Genomic DNA, 18,269 nt, shown 5'->3' with positions numbered 1-18,269 from the left:
TTTGGGTGATGGTTGTGACTATATTCAGAGGACAATGATTCGAGGAGAACTCAAACTGAACATCTATTAGCACTGAGCAAGTTGTTCATTTTCAGAGATTGAAGCCAAACAGCAAGCACAATGTGATAAAAGAAGTGTAAGGGGATCCATGTGGTCATAAGGTATGTTTTGGTTTTTTTTGTTTTTTTTGTATACCTTGTCGAGGCTCGTATGAGAGCGAACACACAACACACAGCAAGGGGGGCATGAGACAAGAGGGGCGGTAGTGGGAAGGACAAAACAGTGGAGAACAGAGACATGAGGAGTTCTGTGGAAGGGAGAGGGATGGGGTGGGGAACATGGGGCATACAAGATGGACAATGCAGGGACTTTCAGGAAGGAAAGCAGGGAATTTGAAGGAGGTGGGCTTGGGTGGATTTTCGGGAGTAGAAAAGATGGAGGATTTGGATTGGGAATGATAAGAGGTGGTGGTGAACAGCTGGTTTGAAGGCCTGGAGGGAAGAATGGGATTGAATAGAGTGAGGGAGTTTATTCCAGAGGCGTGGAAAAAGAGGAATGAAAGAGTGAAGGTGAGCAGTGATTCGTGATTTTGGTAGTTTTACCAGAAGGGGGTTTTTGGCGGACCTTGAGCACCCTGCGGAAATGTGGTGGGGACAAATCGCAGAGAGAGCAGGGGGGGCGAGGCTGGAGAGGGTACGGTAGAAGACAGAAAGACCACCGACCAGCCTGCGGTGAGAGAGTGAGAGGCCCAAAGACTCAGCCTCATCGCGGGAGATACCAATGATCCGAAATGCCTTGGTTTCCACAGCATGAAGCCGAGAAAGGTGAGAGGCAGGAGCACCAGCTAGAGTCCGGATTGTCCAGATTGAAAGATGTTAGAAGTCAGTCATTACCTCTGCCACCGAAGGTGGATGGAGGTTATGATTTTACCCCTGTTTGTTTGTCTTTGTGTGGCAGAGTTTCTCAAAAGGTTATGGACCGATTCTGATGAAACTTTATGGACAGCTTGGGTGTGTCATGAGGCCGAATCCGGATACTTAGAATTGATTAGATTTTGGTGAAGATCCAAATCCGGATACTAGACTTTTTCATGTGATATTTCACCAATGACAGAAAGGGCAAAAAAAACTATATAGAGCAGCCCACAAAAGTATTCACTCCCTCACAATAATGCCACATATAGATGAATTACGAATGATGCGGAAACAATTTTTCCAAATTAACTTTTTTATTCCCAACTGAAGAGATCAAACGAAACACTGTGATAGTTGAAGGAAGTTACATGTCAGGAATACCTGCAAAAAACATGTACAAACTAGAGGGGGAGCACTCGGTAGAGTGCAAAACTCTGCCGCCAATACTGCTGGGTCACTTAAGTGAACCTGATATCCTATTCATTGTAGGTCAAAACGGATCAGACTCTACTGAACCACGATTGAATAAACTAAACTAGATCGACGGGCATGTAGAAATGCGAAAAAAAAAAAGAAAATCGAAATTTTTTTTAAAAAAAAGTTGCAAATTTTTTTTTTCTCTAACAATTTTTTTTGGGGGGGGGGGGTTGGAAATCATTTAAAACATGTAGAAATGCAAAAAAAATTCTAATATTTTTCAAATAAAATGAAATTTTTTTGAAAAAAAGTTGCAAATTTTTTTTTCTCTAACAAATTTATTAGTTTTTTGATTGGAAATCACTTAACATGTAGAAACATCATTTAAAACATGTAGAAATGCAAAAACAAAAATTCAAATATTTCTTCAAAATGGCCGCCATAGCGGCCATATTGGACATTGGACCAAGTCCAAAATCTAATGGCATGATCCTTGGACCATACCTAATCCCCCCACCAAGTTTCGTCGAAATCCGTCCAGGAGTTTTTCCGTAATACTGTTCACAAACAAACAAACAAACAAACAGATAGGGGTGAAAACAGTAACCTCCGTCCATCTTCGATGGCGGAGGTTAATCAAAATTCACTGGTTGCAAAAGTATTCAACCCCTTTGGTCAGTGCTTGGTAGAAGGAACTCTTACAACAATAACTTCCAGTTGTCTTTGTGGGTAAGTCTCTACCAGCTTTACACAGTGAGATAGTGAAATCTTTGCCCATTTTTCATGTGAAAATTGTTCTAATTCTGCCAAGTTTGATGGGGATCGTTGATGGACTACAATCCTCAAGTCTCACCATAAATGTTCAATTGGGTTCAAGTCAGGACTTTGACTGGGCCACTCAAGAACATTTATTTTCTTATTATTCAGTCACTCAAGCGTGGGTTTGGCTTTGTGCTTCGCATCACTGTCCTGCTGAAATGTAACTCTTCGACCCAGGATTCATGGCTGACTCAAGCAGGTTTTCATCAAGGATTCTCCTGTACATTGCACCGTCCATTGTCCCTTCTATCCTGACAAGCTTGCCAGTCCCTGCTGATGAAAAGCAACTCCATAACATGATTATCTCATCTGACCACAAAACGTTTCACAAAATGCTTGCAGTATCATTAAGATGCTTTTCTGCAAACTCCATACGAGCTTAAAAAAAAAAAATTCAGTAATGGCTTCTTCATTGCCACCTATCCATAAAGGCCGACTTTGTGAAGGGAACAGGATATTATTGATTGATGAACACTGACCCCCCATCTCAGACATAGAGCCTTGTAGATCTTTCAAAGTCATAGGTGGAGTTAAAGTGACATCCCGAACCAGTTTCCTGCTTGCTCAGCTGCTGAGGTTGGATGGGCGACCTGATCTGGGTCGAGTCGAAGTAGTGTGATACATCTTCCACTTCTTCATGATGGATGTCACTGTGCTCAAAGGGATAATGGGTGACTTTGAAATCTTCCTATAACCCTCTCCTGAACAGTGCTTCTCCACCACTTTATGTCTGACTTCTTTGGAAAGCTTCTTGGTCTTCATGTTTACCTTGTTGGTTGACCAAGTGAGTTACACCTTAAAACTCCTTCGATAAGTGGGTGAGCTTAGTTTTTAAGTTAAACCACTGATTATACACAGGTGAAACCTACTACATTATTTTGTAACCTTTCAAACAACTAATTTGCTCCTGAAGTGATTTAGCGTTTATTAGGCAAAGGGTTTCAATACTTATCTAACTGAGAATCATCTGATTTTCTCTGTTAATCAAACTTATTCACATTTTACCTGCAGTTTTTAGCTTTGTCAATTTGGAGTAATTTGTGAAGAATCTACATATTAAGTTTGATTTGGAAGCATCTTGAAATAAGCTCAGGTGTAACAAAAATATGAAAACATTGGAGGAGTTGGGGGAGGGGGGATCTTACTGTATACCATGATATTTCAAAAAGTTATGGACAGATTATGACAAAACTTGGCAGATAAGTTGGGGATCTGAAAAGAACAAGCCCATTCCATTTTGGTTAAGGTCTGAAATCAGATCCGACCTATCAGTGTGATACAAAGTGTAAACTGTTCATCCTAGCGGAGGTATACACTCTACCGAGTGACATTGCTGTACAGAGTCGACAACAGGAGTCATTGCTTGGACTAACAATTTTCTCACCAGAACCAAGTTATTTTCTTGGATTCGAAAAGGAACTTTTATGTTAGTGAGTATGAACCACATGATAACAGATGCTTCTATCTTATGCACCTCTATAGGAATACTACAAGTTTTCTAAAGGGTTCAACAATAACAGTGACAACAACAACAGCTTTACGACGACCATTTTTTCCTTTTTGCAGGATGTTGGTCAAAGCATGGCATTCCTCCATATGGATATATCCATTGCATCAGTTTCATTCAAACCCAAACATTCCTTGTCTTTCTTGACATTTAAATCCATGTTTTTTTAAGATGTCCTTTCGGCTTTCTTCCTTCTATAGTACCGTGATTTTTGTTGCTTTATTTACAACTTCATCATCTAACCTATGTTGCACATGACCGTACCAACCAAGTCTTCTCGTCCTAAGATCTTCCATCAATAGCATTGATTTTTTATCTCTTCTTCAGTTCTTTCTTTCCCTTCATCCATCCTGTCATTCTCTTTTCTGTTCTTTCCATTATTTTTCCATCATCAATCCACAGTGCCCACCTTTTGCTTCCTTACATCCATACCGGTCTGACACAGGCTTTATAAACTCGAACTTTCTACAGATGATGGAATGTTTCTGTGCTTCTCCAAGCACAGATTCTCCAAACATAAACTATAGTGTACCGCCAAGTTGTCTCCACTTCTTCCAGGCTGAATTTATTCTTGATCTAACGGCTAATTCTGCGACTCTTGATGCTCTGTCATTTCTCCAAGGTAACAGAAACTTTTGACCTTTTCTAAATTGAATTCTGAAATGAGGAGCACTTGTATTTGTTCTTCATCTTTCACATGAAATGATTGATCCTCACATCTTTTACGTATGAAAATCCCAGCTTTTGTTCCCAAATTTCTATGATGCTGACATTGATTGAATTCCTTCCAACTCCTTTTCCACATATTTTCTAAAAGGTTCAAACCAAAGTCAATCTATCATGATACTTGGAATGGTGTCCTATAGTTTTAGACTGTTCTTTATCTGCATTAGTTTAGCTTATTGTTACTGAAACGTCCTGTTTCATGTCAATTCTCCACCCTGCTCTGATCTCATTGAACTGTAAGCAATTCACATTTTACTTAAATTTGTCAGATTATGTGGACAAAAACAATTCACTAACTTTGTTGTATTTTTCTTTTTCACAGTAATTGACCTTCTAAAAATCCTTGGCCTAAACAGAGGCGTCAGCTCACAGAGTGACCCTCTTCGCACTGCTTACAAATTGCGCCGATCATCACGACACTTTACCATGTCTCCGCGCATCACGGCACGTCTGGCCATGCCACATCGATCCCTTGGCTTACTCTTTGAAGCCAGGCAAAGTCGACATTCTTCAGGCCCGCTGCTCTCAATAGTATCACCACAACTTGCAGCCCGTGATGGCCGTCCTTTTTTTGAGCTGTGGTCTGATGCCAGAACCAAAGTCTTTGGCTTGGAGTACCGTCAGCATGGCAGCTTTTCACCAGCCAATATTATCTTTCCTGATCCCACGCCATTTCGCCGAGGTAACTACAGTACCTTCTGTAGTTAATTACAAGGTTAATATTACACCGGAACAAATATTCCCAATATTGTGTGCATGTATCACAGTGAAGTGTTATTATAACATTTCCAGCCTATAATCATGAGCGGCCTTCCTGACCCTCAGCATCTCGCCTGCCTTGGGCACGTGTGGCGTTGCACTTTTCTTCTCGTTACCTTTGCCTTATGGTGGACTGCGATCCACCGCTGGAGTGGCGTGGTGTGGATAGACGCCCATTCCTGACTCTCTCCTTCCCATCGGATCTCCGTATTGCTTTCTCCTCATCTGCTTTACCAGCCGGAGGTGGCCGATTCACAGTGAGTTATACCTTGAGCACAGACAGCATTTGTTAAACAATTCTGCTTATGGTTCCACCACTCTATATACACCTCCTTAATTGGTGTGCTCCATCTTGGCATGGAGCATATTCTCTCTCTTGTCTGCGTCAAACTCGAGGTAAAATGACCATCTATAGCTGGTCTCCTTTTTTCATTCTTTTCAAAAGCAAACATGACTAAACAACGTGTAGAAACAGTAATATCTTTATGTTGTTGTGCCCCACATGGGATTATAGTTATAACCTCACTCCCCCTGCTTTCTTGTACAATTTTGACTTGAACAAAATTATAGCAGAGCTACATTAATCCACCAGGATTCCTACCATTGACTATCCTTCCTCTGTTCTAATCCTTTCTTCTTGTTTTTTTTTTTTCTCCATTGTATACAAATGATCTTTGTGAACGTTTCCTTTCATCACAATTTTTTTTTATTTTATTTTGTTTTGTTGTTGGTGTTGATTTCCTACATTTACACACATCCTTTTACGTTATGTATACGAAACCTCATAATTCTCTTTCGGCACACATTTATGCATTAAATATGCTTTCACTTAGCCTCGAGGCTTGTGTACTGACCCATAGGTTGTCGAGCCTGGGTCTGAATCTCAACGCAGCAATAAACTGTCAGCTCGGTTTCACATGCAGAACGGGACATCAATTTATCCTCCTTCCATTGGAAGGACGTTAAGCTGGAGGGACCCTTCATCATCCATCAGCACTGGTCAATCCATCCATCCATCCGGACCATACTCTGTGCAGAGCGTTGGTGCTGCCAAAACAGTCTCCTTGGCTATTGGACACAATCCTGGACGGGTCACCACTCCGACACAGGAGTACGAATCAATTACCGGTACACTGGTCAATGGTGGATGTTAAACATCCCACGTGCCAGCAATAACTCGCCCAATTTTCACCAAAGACATAGTGGGATCTTTAGTCGGCTAACTAATGCTAGCAGAAGGGACACTCATTTAACGTCCATCCGAGGGACGGCACACCTTGTACATCTATATTTTTGAATAGGCACGTGAACATTGCAAAATTCGAGTGATTTTGTTTCCGATCATGTGGTTATTCATCAAAATTGAAATATTTCATGTTCCAGTGATGATTCAAGGCATTCCAGTTGAATATCTCCCTCAAAAACCTTCTAACACGACCCACGGGTTTTCTTGCCACCACAATGTGATTGAACTTCACGATGGTATTACCGCAGCTTGACTGATATTTCTTGTAATCACATTGTGTGGTCTTTTGGACAGCTTGTGTGATCTATAGGAGCCATCTACATATTACACACACTAATACACAAAAGCGTAGTTAGGATAACGTCAGAAAATGACATTGAACTTGGAATAATTCAATTTGAATGGAGGAAGAGAAAAGAAGGGCAGGTATTTGGTTTGAGTGGGAAGGAAAGGAGAAGAGATTGAGAATGGATAGGGGTAAAATAAATAAATAAATAAATAGGGCCTTATGTGACTTATAAAAATAAAAAACACCCTTTTTTACAGCCATTTTTCCCTGCTGAGCAGGGGTTAGCTTTTTTGCGGGCTCCATGCAATCATGGTTCCCTTCTTGAGGCAATGTTTTATGGCCGGATGCGCTTCCTGCTGACAACCCTGGTCACCTCTTACAACACACAGGGATATGGTACACCTATTCCAGCCAGGGCATACACCGGGACCAGTGCACTGGTACTCATTTTTGCCGACCTCGGAAGGATGACAGGTTGAGTCAATCCCCTGGTGTTAATTCAGTGGCCAACGGGGCTCGAACTCAGGACCCTAGGATCCCAAGCCAGCCACCCTAACCACTAAGCCAACACCAGGAATATGCCTTATGTGACTTGTGCGGAGGGGAATCAAAGAATGCACCACTTATCGTTATATAATAGGTACCTCACTCCTTCAAAGTAAAACTACATTTATTATATAAATTCTTTACACCAAATATATGACCAATCCATCATGACTGGAACATTAAATTGCTCACTATTTTAGAGGACCAGAACATTATTAGCCATTTTTTGAACGTGATTATGTTTATTTAAAGTGGAACCTTTAGATTTTTCTTTTTAAATGATTATAAAATTGTTGAATCGTTGCTATATTGATATGAGGGGCATGGGAGAACATCATGTCCTGAGCATGGACGAAATGTAAACGATTGCTCAGTTTCAACATTGATACATTTGTAGTTTTTACTTCCATGTGCAGAAAGAAAAATTGCTTGAAATTGTTGCACAAAACACCTCGACAAATTGTTCATCTGAAACTGAGTCTGGGAGGTCGGCAGTTCGATTCTGAATCTGGTCGAGTCACACCCAAGACTAAGTATGGTTCCTGCTGCTAGCCTAATCATCAGCATTTAGAGGATAGAGCACGGATAAACACCATAGGTTTGCATCCCATGAGGGTGGGAGGGGGGAGTTATCTTTAATTACCCCGCTGATATCAGAGAGGAAAAATGATATCGTCAGATGGTGTCGCCAACACCCAGAGTGCTCTGGGAAGTTACATCACTTGTCCCAAGGTCACCAGCTGTGTCTATTTGATGTTTAAACAATAAAAAGTCGAGTCCAGCGTTATGTAATGTCTCTGTTTGCAGGCGTGTGTGATTTCTGTAAGTTCGTCCATGAGCCTTAGAGGATTTACAAAAAAATCAAAAACTTGTAATTGTAAAAAAAAAAAAAAATTTTGTAAAATACTTGCACAACACCATTTGTATTGGTTATTGTCTTCTGTTACCATGGTTTTGTACAACAGCTCGACACAAGGTTTTTATTTTCTTCTCATCAAGTTTGACAGGGTGCCTCTGGGTACCACACAAAGCACCTTCTCACAATTAAATATATATATATTCTTTCCAATCCCCAGAATATCATCAGCCCATGAGTACGACTTTCAGAAGCGTCTGAAGCCACATTCTTAGGAAAAGAGAAAGAACAATCCATGTAATCTCATCCAATAACTGTGACTGTTCTGTAAAACACATAATGTACACACTCGGGCACACGGATAGTGGAAAATCATTAGGACTGACGACAACCTCTCAAGCATTCATTGTGTGTTATTCAGCCGGTTATTTGATGGCATATTTAGCATTGTTAGCATTATGATGCATTTGTCTTGGTTCTTTATGGCCGTCGTTATGTCTGCCCCTCTGCAGGGTTACTGGCGGAAAGCCAAAATCTATCTCCGTGGGCTTCCACAGCGCCCTTGGACGTGCCTCAAAGATGGTAAGTTTGAATTGTATGGTAACCTTCTTAACTTGTATTGTCTTTATGTTCCGTCAGGTTTCCCATTTTTTTTTTCCAGCCAAGCAACTATCTTCCTATTCGTAGAACTAACTTTTTCGATTTCGCTGCTTTGTATGCTTGTCTCACCTCCATCGTTTGTGAAAAATGAGAACGTGTAAGTTTATAGATCCTGATAGACTCAATACGCCTTTTCTTGCCGCTGATTCCTTTTGCATAGCTATTGACGCAGGCTTGTTTTTGAGGCTTCAAGTAAATTTTAGGTTTTCCGAAGGCTGACACTGGGATCCAAGGAAACGTGATAAGCCATTTGGTGTGCCTATCTTACTGATTCTGGTAAGCTCTTTCACACAGGGAGCTTGAACGCGAACAAAGGGACTTCGAAGCTCAGGGCTCAAAGGCCTCACCAAGTGGGGTTTGTGGGAAGGCCAAACACGGGAACTGTTTGTGTTTGATGCTTCCTTGGTGGCAATAAACTTTCCGACAATGGACGATTCTTTGACATAACCAATAATTTACAGTGTTAGAATACCACTAAGGGTAACGTCCCTTCCTCTGAGATGTCAGATTCTTTTCTTGATCCTCAGCGAAGTCAAATTCCACTGTAAAACTGAGTTCTCAAGCGCCACTGTCAGGGAACACCGAGACGTGCTGCGGATTGTCACAAGCCGAGTTTTCCATCCACATTCATACTGTGTCAACACGAACAATTTCATGAAATCCTTCGCAAGAATATGCCTTCAAGGCTGACCAGATGGAATGATGTGCGAGCATCTTCGAAATACATTCATGCAATAGCAAAGTGGTATCATTCACTCATCCTCATTTCGTCTGTAAATACGCCCAGCATCGTGCTGAAGGAGAAAGGTCACATTCAGATTTGAAAAACGAAGCATTTGAAATACTACCAGAATTGTGCACTACCAATGTAAATGTTGTAGTTATCCACTTTGTGTGGTTGACCCTATCACCGTGCTTATGTTTTATGGATATTGTACCGCAGGCAAAAAATCTCTACAAACACTCTCCTATGCCAGCTCAAAAAGCATCACGAATATGGATTTAAAAGCTCAGAATAGGCACAGCCGCAAACTGCATTGAGAGTCCTTTTTGGCATAGTCTCTCCCCCACACAGATCCCCAGGAGCGATGTGCGACCGACCGCACTTGCTCTGGGGTCAGCGGTGAGCAAATTGTGTTGACTGGTCATGCTTAATCGAAAGTCATGCTTCAGCAATTCCGCATGTCACGGTGTGAACCTGGACAAAATTAGTGGCTTTTTTGGCCTGGAATGTTGGTAATGCAACGGCGCAGCTGGTCGTGCGGCATCCTTCCCAAGGAGCCAAAAGCATACTGTGTTGTGCGCAGCAACCGTTGCTATGGTACCATGGTTCATCCTGTGCTAATGAAAGACTCCACCTACCCCCACCACCCGACCCCTCCCCCCCTCCCCAATCCTCCTTGGGATGCAGCATTTATGAGATGCGCGGTTTCACGCACTGTCTCATGTCGAGACCCAGGAAAATATTTGAAAAAGTCATTTCTATCGACCCAGCCTGTGCCACGTGACCACGACAATGAAAATATAAAATAGATTCATATGGAGAATCAAAGGAAGCTTGAGCTACTTTATTAATGCATTTCCATTTCGTTATCTTCATGTTTATGGTTACAGGCCAGATGCTTTACACATCCTATTCCTCTACTTTTCTGATTTTTATTTATTTATTAATGTATTATATTGAAATAGAAGACCAAGAAGGAACTCGAAGAAGTAAAGAGTAAATATGGAGTCATCAGGAGGAACCTGGATAAGATTTGGGTTTCAGCCGCTACTCCACAACTCTCAAACCCATCCAGGCACAGTCAAGCGAGCCTTACAGAAAAATTTCTCCAATAATTCACTTATCCTTAGACATATAGAAAACGAAAGAGACAACCAAAGAGATCACCAAGTGCTCTCTTCCTATTCCTGACTTTTTGCTGATACTCTCCTCTTTCCTTTTTGTGCTTCAGCAAATGCAGTTGCACCTTGCGTGATTTCAAGTGTTAAAGGTCTCATACTCGTCTTATGACTGAGATCTTGCCCTTGTAATTCCAGCTGAATATATGCGAAATCTGCAGAGCTTCTGCCAGTCGTGTTTCTGGAACAGATAATACCAATATGGATTCTCATAACTGTTGCATTTTCTGGGGCGTGTTGGGACCAGATGCTGTGTTAGAAAATGTCAGTCGCTGAAACTATTCGAGCTGATGTCAGCCCAAGCTGGAGTTCGTCATCTTATAATCTTCCTGCTTATGTAAATGAAGGTCTAGTGAGCGATGATTGAACAAATCAGAGCCTTCCTTGGGTTGCTCCATCTGGCCGGACTAAGCGCTTCAAGCTGGGGATTGTTCATTTTTGTCGGCATCTCCAGCTTAAAAAACAGTGCGGTTTTATGCACCATTTGGGTTTTGTTTTTAATGCTCGTCTTGCAGAATGTTTTTAGTTCTTTGTTTTTCTTAATGGTTTTACCTTTTGGAGAATGTAGGCATTTCATTGTGAAGGAGGAAATTGGTGAGCACGGTGCTAATTAATGTTTCTGTTTATACATATGTATGTTGGCATTATTGGAAAAGAAGAATGAGTAGAAGAAGAGGATGAAAAAGATATTGTATTGTAACAATGGGTGTTTGGAATTTCCTGCGGTGATTGTTCGGGCAAGCATAGATTCGATACCTGTGAAACAAATCGAATTTATCTCACGTTGGTCAATATTTCCGATATTTTGAGATGGCCTGTTTAATGTTCCCATATCAGCAATGAGCTCATCAGATGCTGCGAACCCAGATTCAAATCCCACGTAGGTCCAGCTGCCGTGTTGATTTGTTCATTATTTACTTCATTGTAAAGTACAATTACGTCTCCTTGTCCCACCAGTAACTTACATAATATCTCGTTCACATGGGATTACAAAAAGAAAAAAAATGATTATTACCATTGTACTTTATATGATCAAAAGACAGAGGAGAGAAATTCGTCCAAGGGCAGTCACAACGTTTTACTGCCGACCATGAAGGAATGGTCCTGTCCCAGCCAAATCCGGTACAAATGTTAGTCCTTTTCCATGGAGTTCCAGCATTCGGTGAGTTTCCTGATGCCATCGTTTTAGAAGTTTTTCTCTTTTTTTTCAATCTTTTTTTGCAACTGAAGCTTTTTGAAAAGGGGGTAAAAAATTGACTACCTCTCCTATTTAAGCTTGTAGAAATCCTTTTCGACACTCGGTTTGTTGTGCAAGTCTCTTTACCTCCACCACCAAAGGTGGATTGAGGGTTATGTTTTCACCCCTGTCTGTCTGTCTGTTTTTGTACTTGTCAAAAAAAAAAATTCTTTTTTTTTGACAAGTATGTTGATCGCTTCCGTTTGTTTGTCTGTCCACTCACCTTTAATCGCCTACAGGTGAAAATTTTAAACTGATCTTCACAAAACTCCACCAAATGGTGGGGTTGGTGGTCTGACAGAATCCTATTTATTTTTGAGGTCAAAAGGTCATCATAGGCCAAAGGTCAACTTTTTCAAACCTTCAAAATCTTCAATTTTCATCTGATTGACTTGAAATTTTATGAGAATTTGCTAATCAGGTCACTGATTTCAACCACCCACTATATTTGAGGTCAAAGTAGGCCAAAAGGTCAACAATGGCCAAAAAGTTAACATGGGCCAAATTTCTAAAATGGTCAATTTTCATCCGATTGACTTGGAATTTGAAGTGGATTTACATATCAGGTCACTGAATTCAACCAACTATTATATTGAGGTCAAAGTCTGCCAAAAGGTCAACACAGGCCAAATTTCTAAAATTGTAAATTTTCATTCCATTGTCTTGAAATTTGAAGAGCAATTAAATATCAAGTCACAATTCAACCACTTATTATTGTTGAGGTCAACATAGGCCAAAAGGTCAACATAGGGTAAAAGGTCAACATAGGCCAAATTTATAAAATCCTCAATTTTAATCTGATTAAATTGAAATTTTAAGAGTATTTCCATATCAGATCACTGATTCAACCACCTATTATTTTTGTAGTCAATATATACCAATAGGTCAGCATCGGCCAAAGGTCAACAACTTCAATGTAATTTGAAAAATCCTCAATTTTCATCTGATTGACTTGAAATTTCGGCAGAGAAAGTCGGCAGAGACCCTAAAAAGAACCAGCTACCCATTGCTCAATAGCCCAAATCGGGAGTTCAAATAGGCCAAAAGTCAACAAAATGACAAAAGCAAGTGGATTCGATTTTGGTTCAGATCCAGTCCATCAGTAGGAAACAAAACGTAAACTATTCAACATGGCGGAGGTATGCACTCTACTGAGTATTGTTTCTACTTTGTTCTGTTTTGCCAAGTGTCACTCTTTAAGTGATTTTTCATTTGTCACTTGGCGAAAAATATTATGGATGGATTCTGCAGAAACTTTGTGGACAGGTTGGATGTGTGACAAGGACGAAATGATTCAATTTTAGTGAAGATCTGACTCCGAATCTGGATCTGAGAATTTATCAAGTGATTCTTCACCATTGAGAGATAGGACCAAAAACGATATATAGCACAATATCTTAAAAAGTTGTGGACGGATTGGATGAAACTTGGTGGATGAATTGGTTTGGTGACAAGAACAAGCCGATTAGATTTTAGTTCAGGTCTGAATCCAGATCCGGCCTATGAGTGGGATACAAAACGTAAAGTAATCAGCCTGGTGGAGGTATGCACTCTACCGAGTGCTCTTCTTGTTTAAACATGTAAAACACCATGTTTCTTGTTTTGTGTTGACACAGATGACATGCTTTTCTGCAAACACAGTCTTCCAATGTGTGTTTTTCATTAACAAGGGATTTTATTTATTTTACTTAACCTTTGAACTATTTTATTCAGATGTAGAAATTAGAGGAAATTCTTGAGATTAAAAAAAAGAAAATTGAACCCATTATCTGGTTGGGAGGTGTACACTGGATCAAGACAAGACACGTATTACAAAAATGATGAATTATGCAAAGGCCATATCGAGTCAATATAAGTCTGTTGGGATTATGATTTATTATTTACATGACGTGTAAATGAGTTTAACCAAGCAATGAGATCATTCACTGCATCATGGAACTGACCTGGCCACTTACGAGACAAATATTTGAAACCTTTTAAGGATTGTTTAACAAACTTTGATCTACGAGCTGTGGAGTGAGATATTTCTCTGTCCTTTTTACACAGTTTATGAGTTTCTATGCACCCTTCGTGGGAAGGGAATGTTTATATTTTAAACATGTTTTTCTTTGTTTAATGGTGAGCATTCGGAATACTTTCAGATCAGTTGTGATCAGCAATGCATCAACTTTCACTCTGAAGTCGAGGTTTGAAGTAATTTCTTGCAGGAGTATAGTTCAAATGTCTTCTTCGTTTTATTTTGTCCACACAACCCATTCTATTGAGTCGATGGTTCCTGAAGATTGAAAAGTTTGCTGAAGTCTTCAAAAGTAGGTTCGCCAGGTCCGACAATGACTGGAACTAGTTAGGGCTGGAATTTGTCATTTGTTCAGTGGGTCGGCGATAACTCAAAGACTTTTAGTTGAAAGACACCGTCGGATCTTTAATATCTGCTGACAAATATGGGTGGACAGGTCGCCAGTTTAACATTCATTCAAGGGACAACACACTCATCGATTCAACGCCCTACCTGCGAAGCACCAGGATGACAGCATATCGCCGGGTCGATATTCGAACCATGATCAGATGGCTCAAATGCAAATTCTCTACCTCTGTGCCATCCTGACAAACAAGTGAAGGTTCATATATAAAAAAACGCTTTTTACCAAGCATGCTTCACCAGTGAAGACGAGACCCTTCCCCCACACGTCGATATATATGGCTGTCAGTAAATCCCATATGAGTGCCTTAACTCAGGAGTGTGTGCGTGTGTGTGTGTGTGTGTGTGTGTGTGTGTGTGTGATATAGATAAAGATATATAATTATATAGCTATATAGATAATATATAAGGGCTTGGTGAGGAGACACAAGAGAGGTGCACGCAGGCCCGTCGCCAGGGCTCAGTATTAAGGGGGACATATGAACTGGATGGGGGGGGGGCACAATTATAACATATAATATTTTTGATAACCTGGTATGCCATTGTATTCATGCACCATTTACGCATCTATACCGAGGTTGCCGTCGCATACTAACCAAATTGATCTCAGCTAGATTTAATATGTTCCGATGTTTTTGGCCTAAAATTATTCAAATGCAGGAGAGCCGCAACAAACTGGCACATTCACAATGCAGATATTCAATTATTAAACAATTGGCACTAATTCAGGTGCACTTATACAAGGTGTTGTCAAGAATTGGCATTAGAAAATTAATATACCAGAGATACAATGACTAAACGGGGGAGGTTGGCACCAGAATCAGTTCACTTTCAAATAAGATACAGTAGGCTTTGACCTGCGATCATCACGTTAAACTATGAACAGCAAATACGACCAGCCTGAAGATACCACAAGGTCCGCATTTAAAGCAGTCAATAACACAGAGGTAAGGTTATGCACAAAGCACTAGATATGGGATATACAAAGCATCAAACACAACATTTAACTTAAACATCAGAAGTACAAAGCAGCCGACCACGGCGGGTGCTGACCACAACCACACTGCAACCACAACCGCAACCTTTTTCCTTTTCTTAGCCATTTTTCTATATCCATGTCTTCTTCTACTGCTGCTAGCTAGCGCTCCCCGTGACTCGTGTCACTAATCTCATGACTCGCGACATTTGACGGTTTTATTTATTAAATGATGCATGCACCAGAGACATGTTTTATCTGCATAATTTCAAATGTAAGCACGATTGCAAACACACATATTTTTAGTTTTTATTAGAAAATTACTTTTGTAAGATGGAGGGTTGTGAAGGTCACGTGGTACACTTCATCTTTAATTATGTAAATTTATGTCTTTTCCTTATTCACATTATCATATTATCATTTGATGACTATTTTACATTTATACCTAACTTACAACCAATCAGGTAACCTGCTTAATATGGCCTCCATATCGAAGATGCTGATTGGCTATTCCTTAAAACGAAATGATCCACGATACATATATATATATATATATATATATATATATATATATATATATATATATATATATATATATATATATATATATATATATATATATATATATATATATATATATATATATATAACCACCCACAACATTGACATTCGACACGAGGTCTTGGGGGCTGTCTGTTGTCTTGGCTGCTGGCGTTGGTGCTTGCGTTATTATCTTTTATCTTGTGGGCTTGGACTGTCCTTATCAATTGTCTTGCCAATTGCTTTTGGAGATGTGCTGGCAAGCGCACACTTATCTCTTGACTGTTATTCAAAGAAGGATATTATTAAAGAACAGTTTATCCAAGAAGGCCTTATTATTCACCATGTTGAACATCTGGAATAAGGGTTTTAGTTCACACAGGTGAACTATTAAACAGCAAGGAGTTCACAGTGGGCACTCGTCCTTAAACACTGAGTTCTTCACAGGGTGCAACAGGGCATAAATGGGTGGCGTACAAGTGGGGGGCACCAGATGCGCCATGGGGGGCATTGCACCCAAATGCCCCCCCCCCAGCGACGGGCCTGGGTGCACGGCCATTGTCGATGCGTGAAATGTGCAAGGTAATGACATATCAATCCCGATAAGTTAATTTATATTAAATTAATTGTAAGAATGGGGTTGTTTTGGGCCACGGTCATATTTTGCCCCCCTCCTGGCCTCATCCTTTCCTCATTACGGATGTAATAAGTATAACAGTTGAGTCTTCATACATCATGAGTTGTAAAGTTACTTCAAATGAAGAACCTGCAATTGTTACACACTTTCTGGGACATAATTGTTCCACCAAAGATTTGTCAGACATCAAATACTTTATTACAAAGTATTTTTTTATGGAAGTTTCCCCAAACAAGGCATGAAGCCACTCTCGGAAAGGGGCGAAGAAAGTAAAAGAAGAGGAAAAACTGGCAAAACCTTCACCTCATCCTAAAACAAGGAAACCTCTTCACAGGACCAAAGTGTCGGAAGGGGTAAGTAGGCCAGGCAGAAAAATAAAATTTCCTACACCCACTGGGTGTTTTTGGAGACACCATCTCCGTCCTGGATGGCTGTTGGCTCCTGAAGGGAGTTCAACCGGCCTTTATCAGGTGTTGTTTTTAATCCTGGCGGGGTGTCACAGTCACCTTTCCCCAGTAGCAAAGCCAGCGAGGGGTGTAGGTTTAGTTGCCGACAACCCGACCATGTGGCGGTCAGCACTGGGTTGGTTACATGTTACCAGTGGCGGTCCCAAAAGACTGACATGACCTGAAAGTTAAGTTTATTTTGCACTAAGTGCAACAATATGCAACAACAAAAAAAATGAAAGAAAAAACAAAATCAAGCTCAAACTATTTATTACTCAAATGAACAAGGAATCAATTGTGACACTTCTCAATTTTAAATAAGTTATTTTTTACAATCAAATGAAACCGAAGGAAACGATTTATAGCTTACTTAATCATAAAGTTTCATTTAGAAAGCTTTGACCATGGCCCAAAACAACCTGGGCCTGAATGAGGCTGTATGCAATCTCATTTACTTGGAAGTTTCCGCAGCTGTATTGAGGGTCATGGAAGGTTTTGCTGGCAGTATCATTGTAGCAATTTCCATGTTTGTCATATCTGACAGTTTTATCACAAGCCTTTAATTCTACACATTCCTCAATCCTCAGTCAAAGGCAAGCTCTCTTCTTCATGTCCAGGAAACTTCTATGTTCTCCAAGTGCCACGTTCTCATTGATCACCATGTTCCAGGATGTGGCAACTCCGTTGGGAAATCTTCAAAAACGACAGTTTTACAGTGAAATTGCAGTATTACAGAGATCAAACACCTGTACTAGCTAAATGATAGTCACCTTCACACATTGCAAATAACATATTCCTTCAAGCCACCATGTGAGAAGCACTGGAGAGTACTGTGTGAGAATGGACCGATTATTTTGGGTTTTTTTCTTTCTTTGTGGATACATCTTTCCTTGGCATCAATATTATATGAAAGACATCTGTCCGTCTGTCACCATTCTTCTCAGAGATGGCCAAACAGATCTTCGTCACGCTTTCAGAAGCTTATCAGTGAGTGCCAGGGAATGTTTTAGGCAAAATAAAAAAATTCTGAGTTTGCTTTTTGGGGAATTTTTTCTGAATCGCTCTATAGCGCCGAAGCCTTTGTAGCTATGAGAAAGGTAATATTAAGTGATCCCGACCACATTATTTAGTGGATGTAGGGAAGTGTTTTAGACCCCCACAAAATAATTTTCAAAAACCAAAATTTAATTTCTTCAAAAATGCCGACACGATTAGAACAGCACCAGGCAACGCCAGGTAACCCCGCCAGTGGGACAATAAAAGTTATGAACTTCCGACATTGTTTATTTGCATTCGTCTTCTTCTGTGGTACTTTAGTTTCTTGTTTTCCAATAGATTGTATCAACGGAAAGGTGACAAAGGTGTTGCTAAAT

At 40.3% G+C, this 18,269-nt stretch overlaps 1 protein-coding gene across 5 annotated transcripts in view; it reads left to right on the top strand.

Moving 5' to 3' along the window:
* LOC147029767 (uncharacterized) overlaps window positions 1-18,269 on the top strand; it is a 158,319-nt gene that overhangs the window by 6,110 nt on the left and 133,940 nt on the right. For all 5 annotated transcript variants that reach the window (XM_085873095.1, XM_085873097.1, XM_085873096.1 and 2 more), the window contains exons 2-4: window positions 4,706-5,065; window positions 5,209-5,399; window positions 8,592-8,661. In XM_085873095.1, the coding sequence (XP_085729221.1) occupies window positions 4,706-5,065; window positions 5,209-5,399; window positions 8,592-8,661 (621 nt within the window). The remainder of the gene's footprint in view (window positions 1-4,705; window positions 5,066-5,208; window positions 5,400-8,591; window positions 8,662-18,269) is intronic.

This window comes from Eptatretus burgeri, chromosome 3 (assembly GCF_056783735.1).
Source record: "Eptatretus burgeri isolate ZD-2024b chromosome 3, Ebu_testis_v1, whole genome shotgun sequence".
Lineage (NCBI taxonomy): Eukaryota > Metazoa > Chordata > Myxini > Myxiniformes > Myxinidae > Eptatretus > Eptatretus burgeri.
Note: the sequence above shows the minus strand (reverse complement) of the source record. Positions and strands in the feature narration are given on the sequence as shown.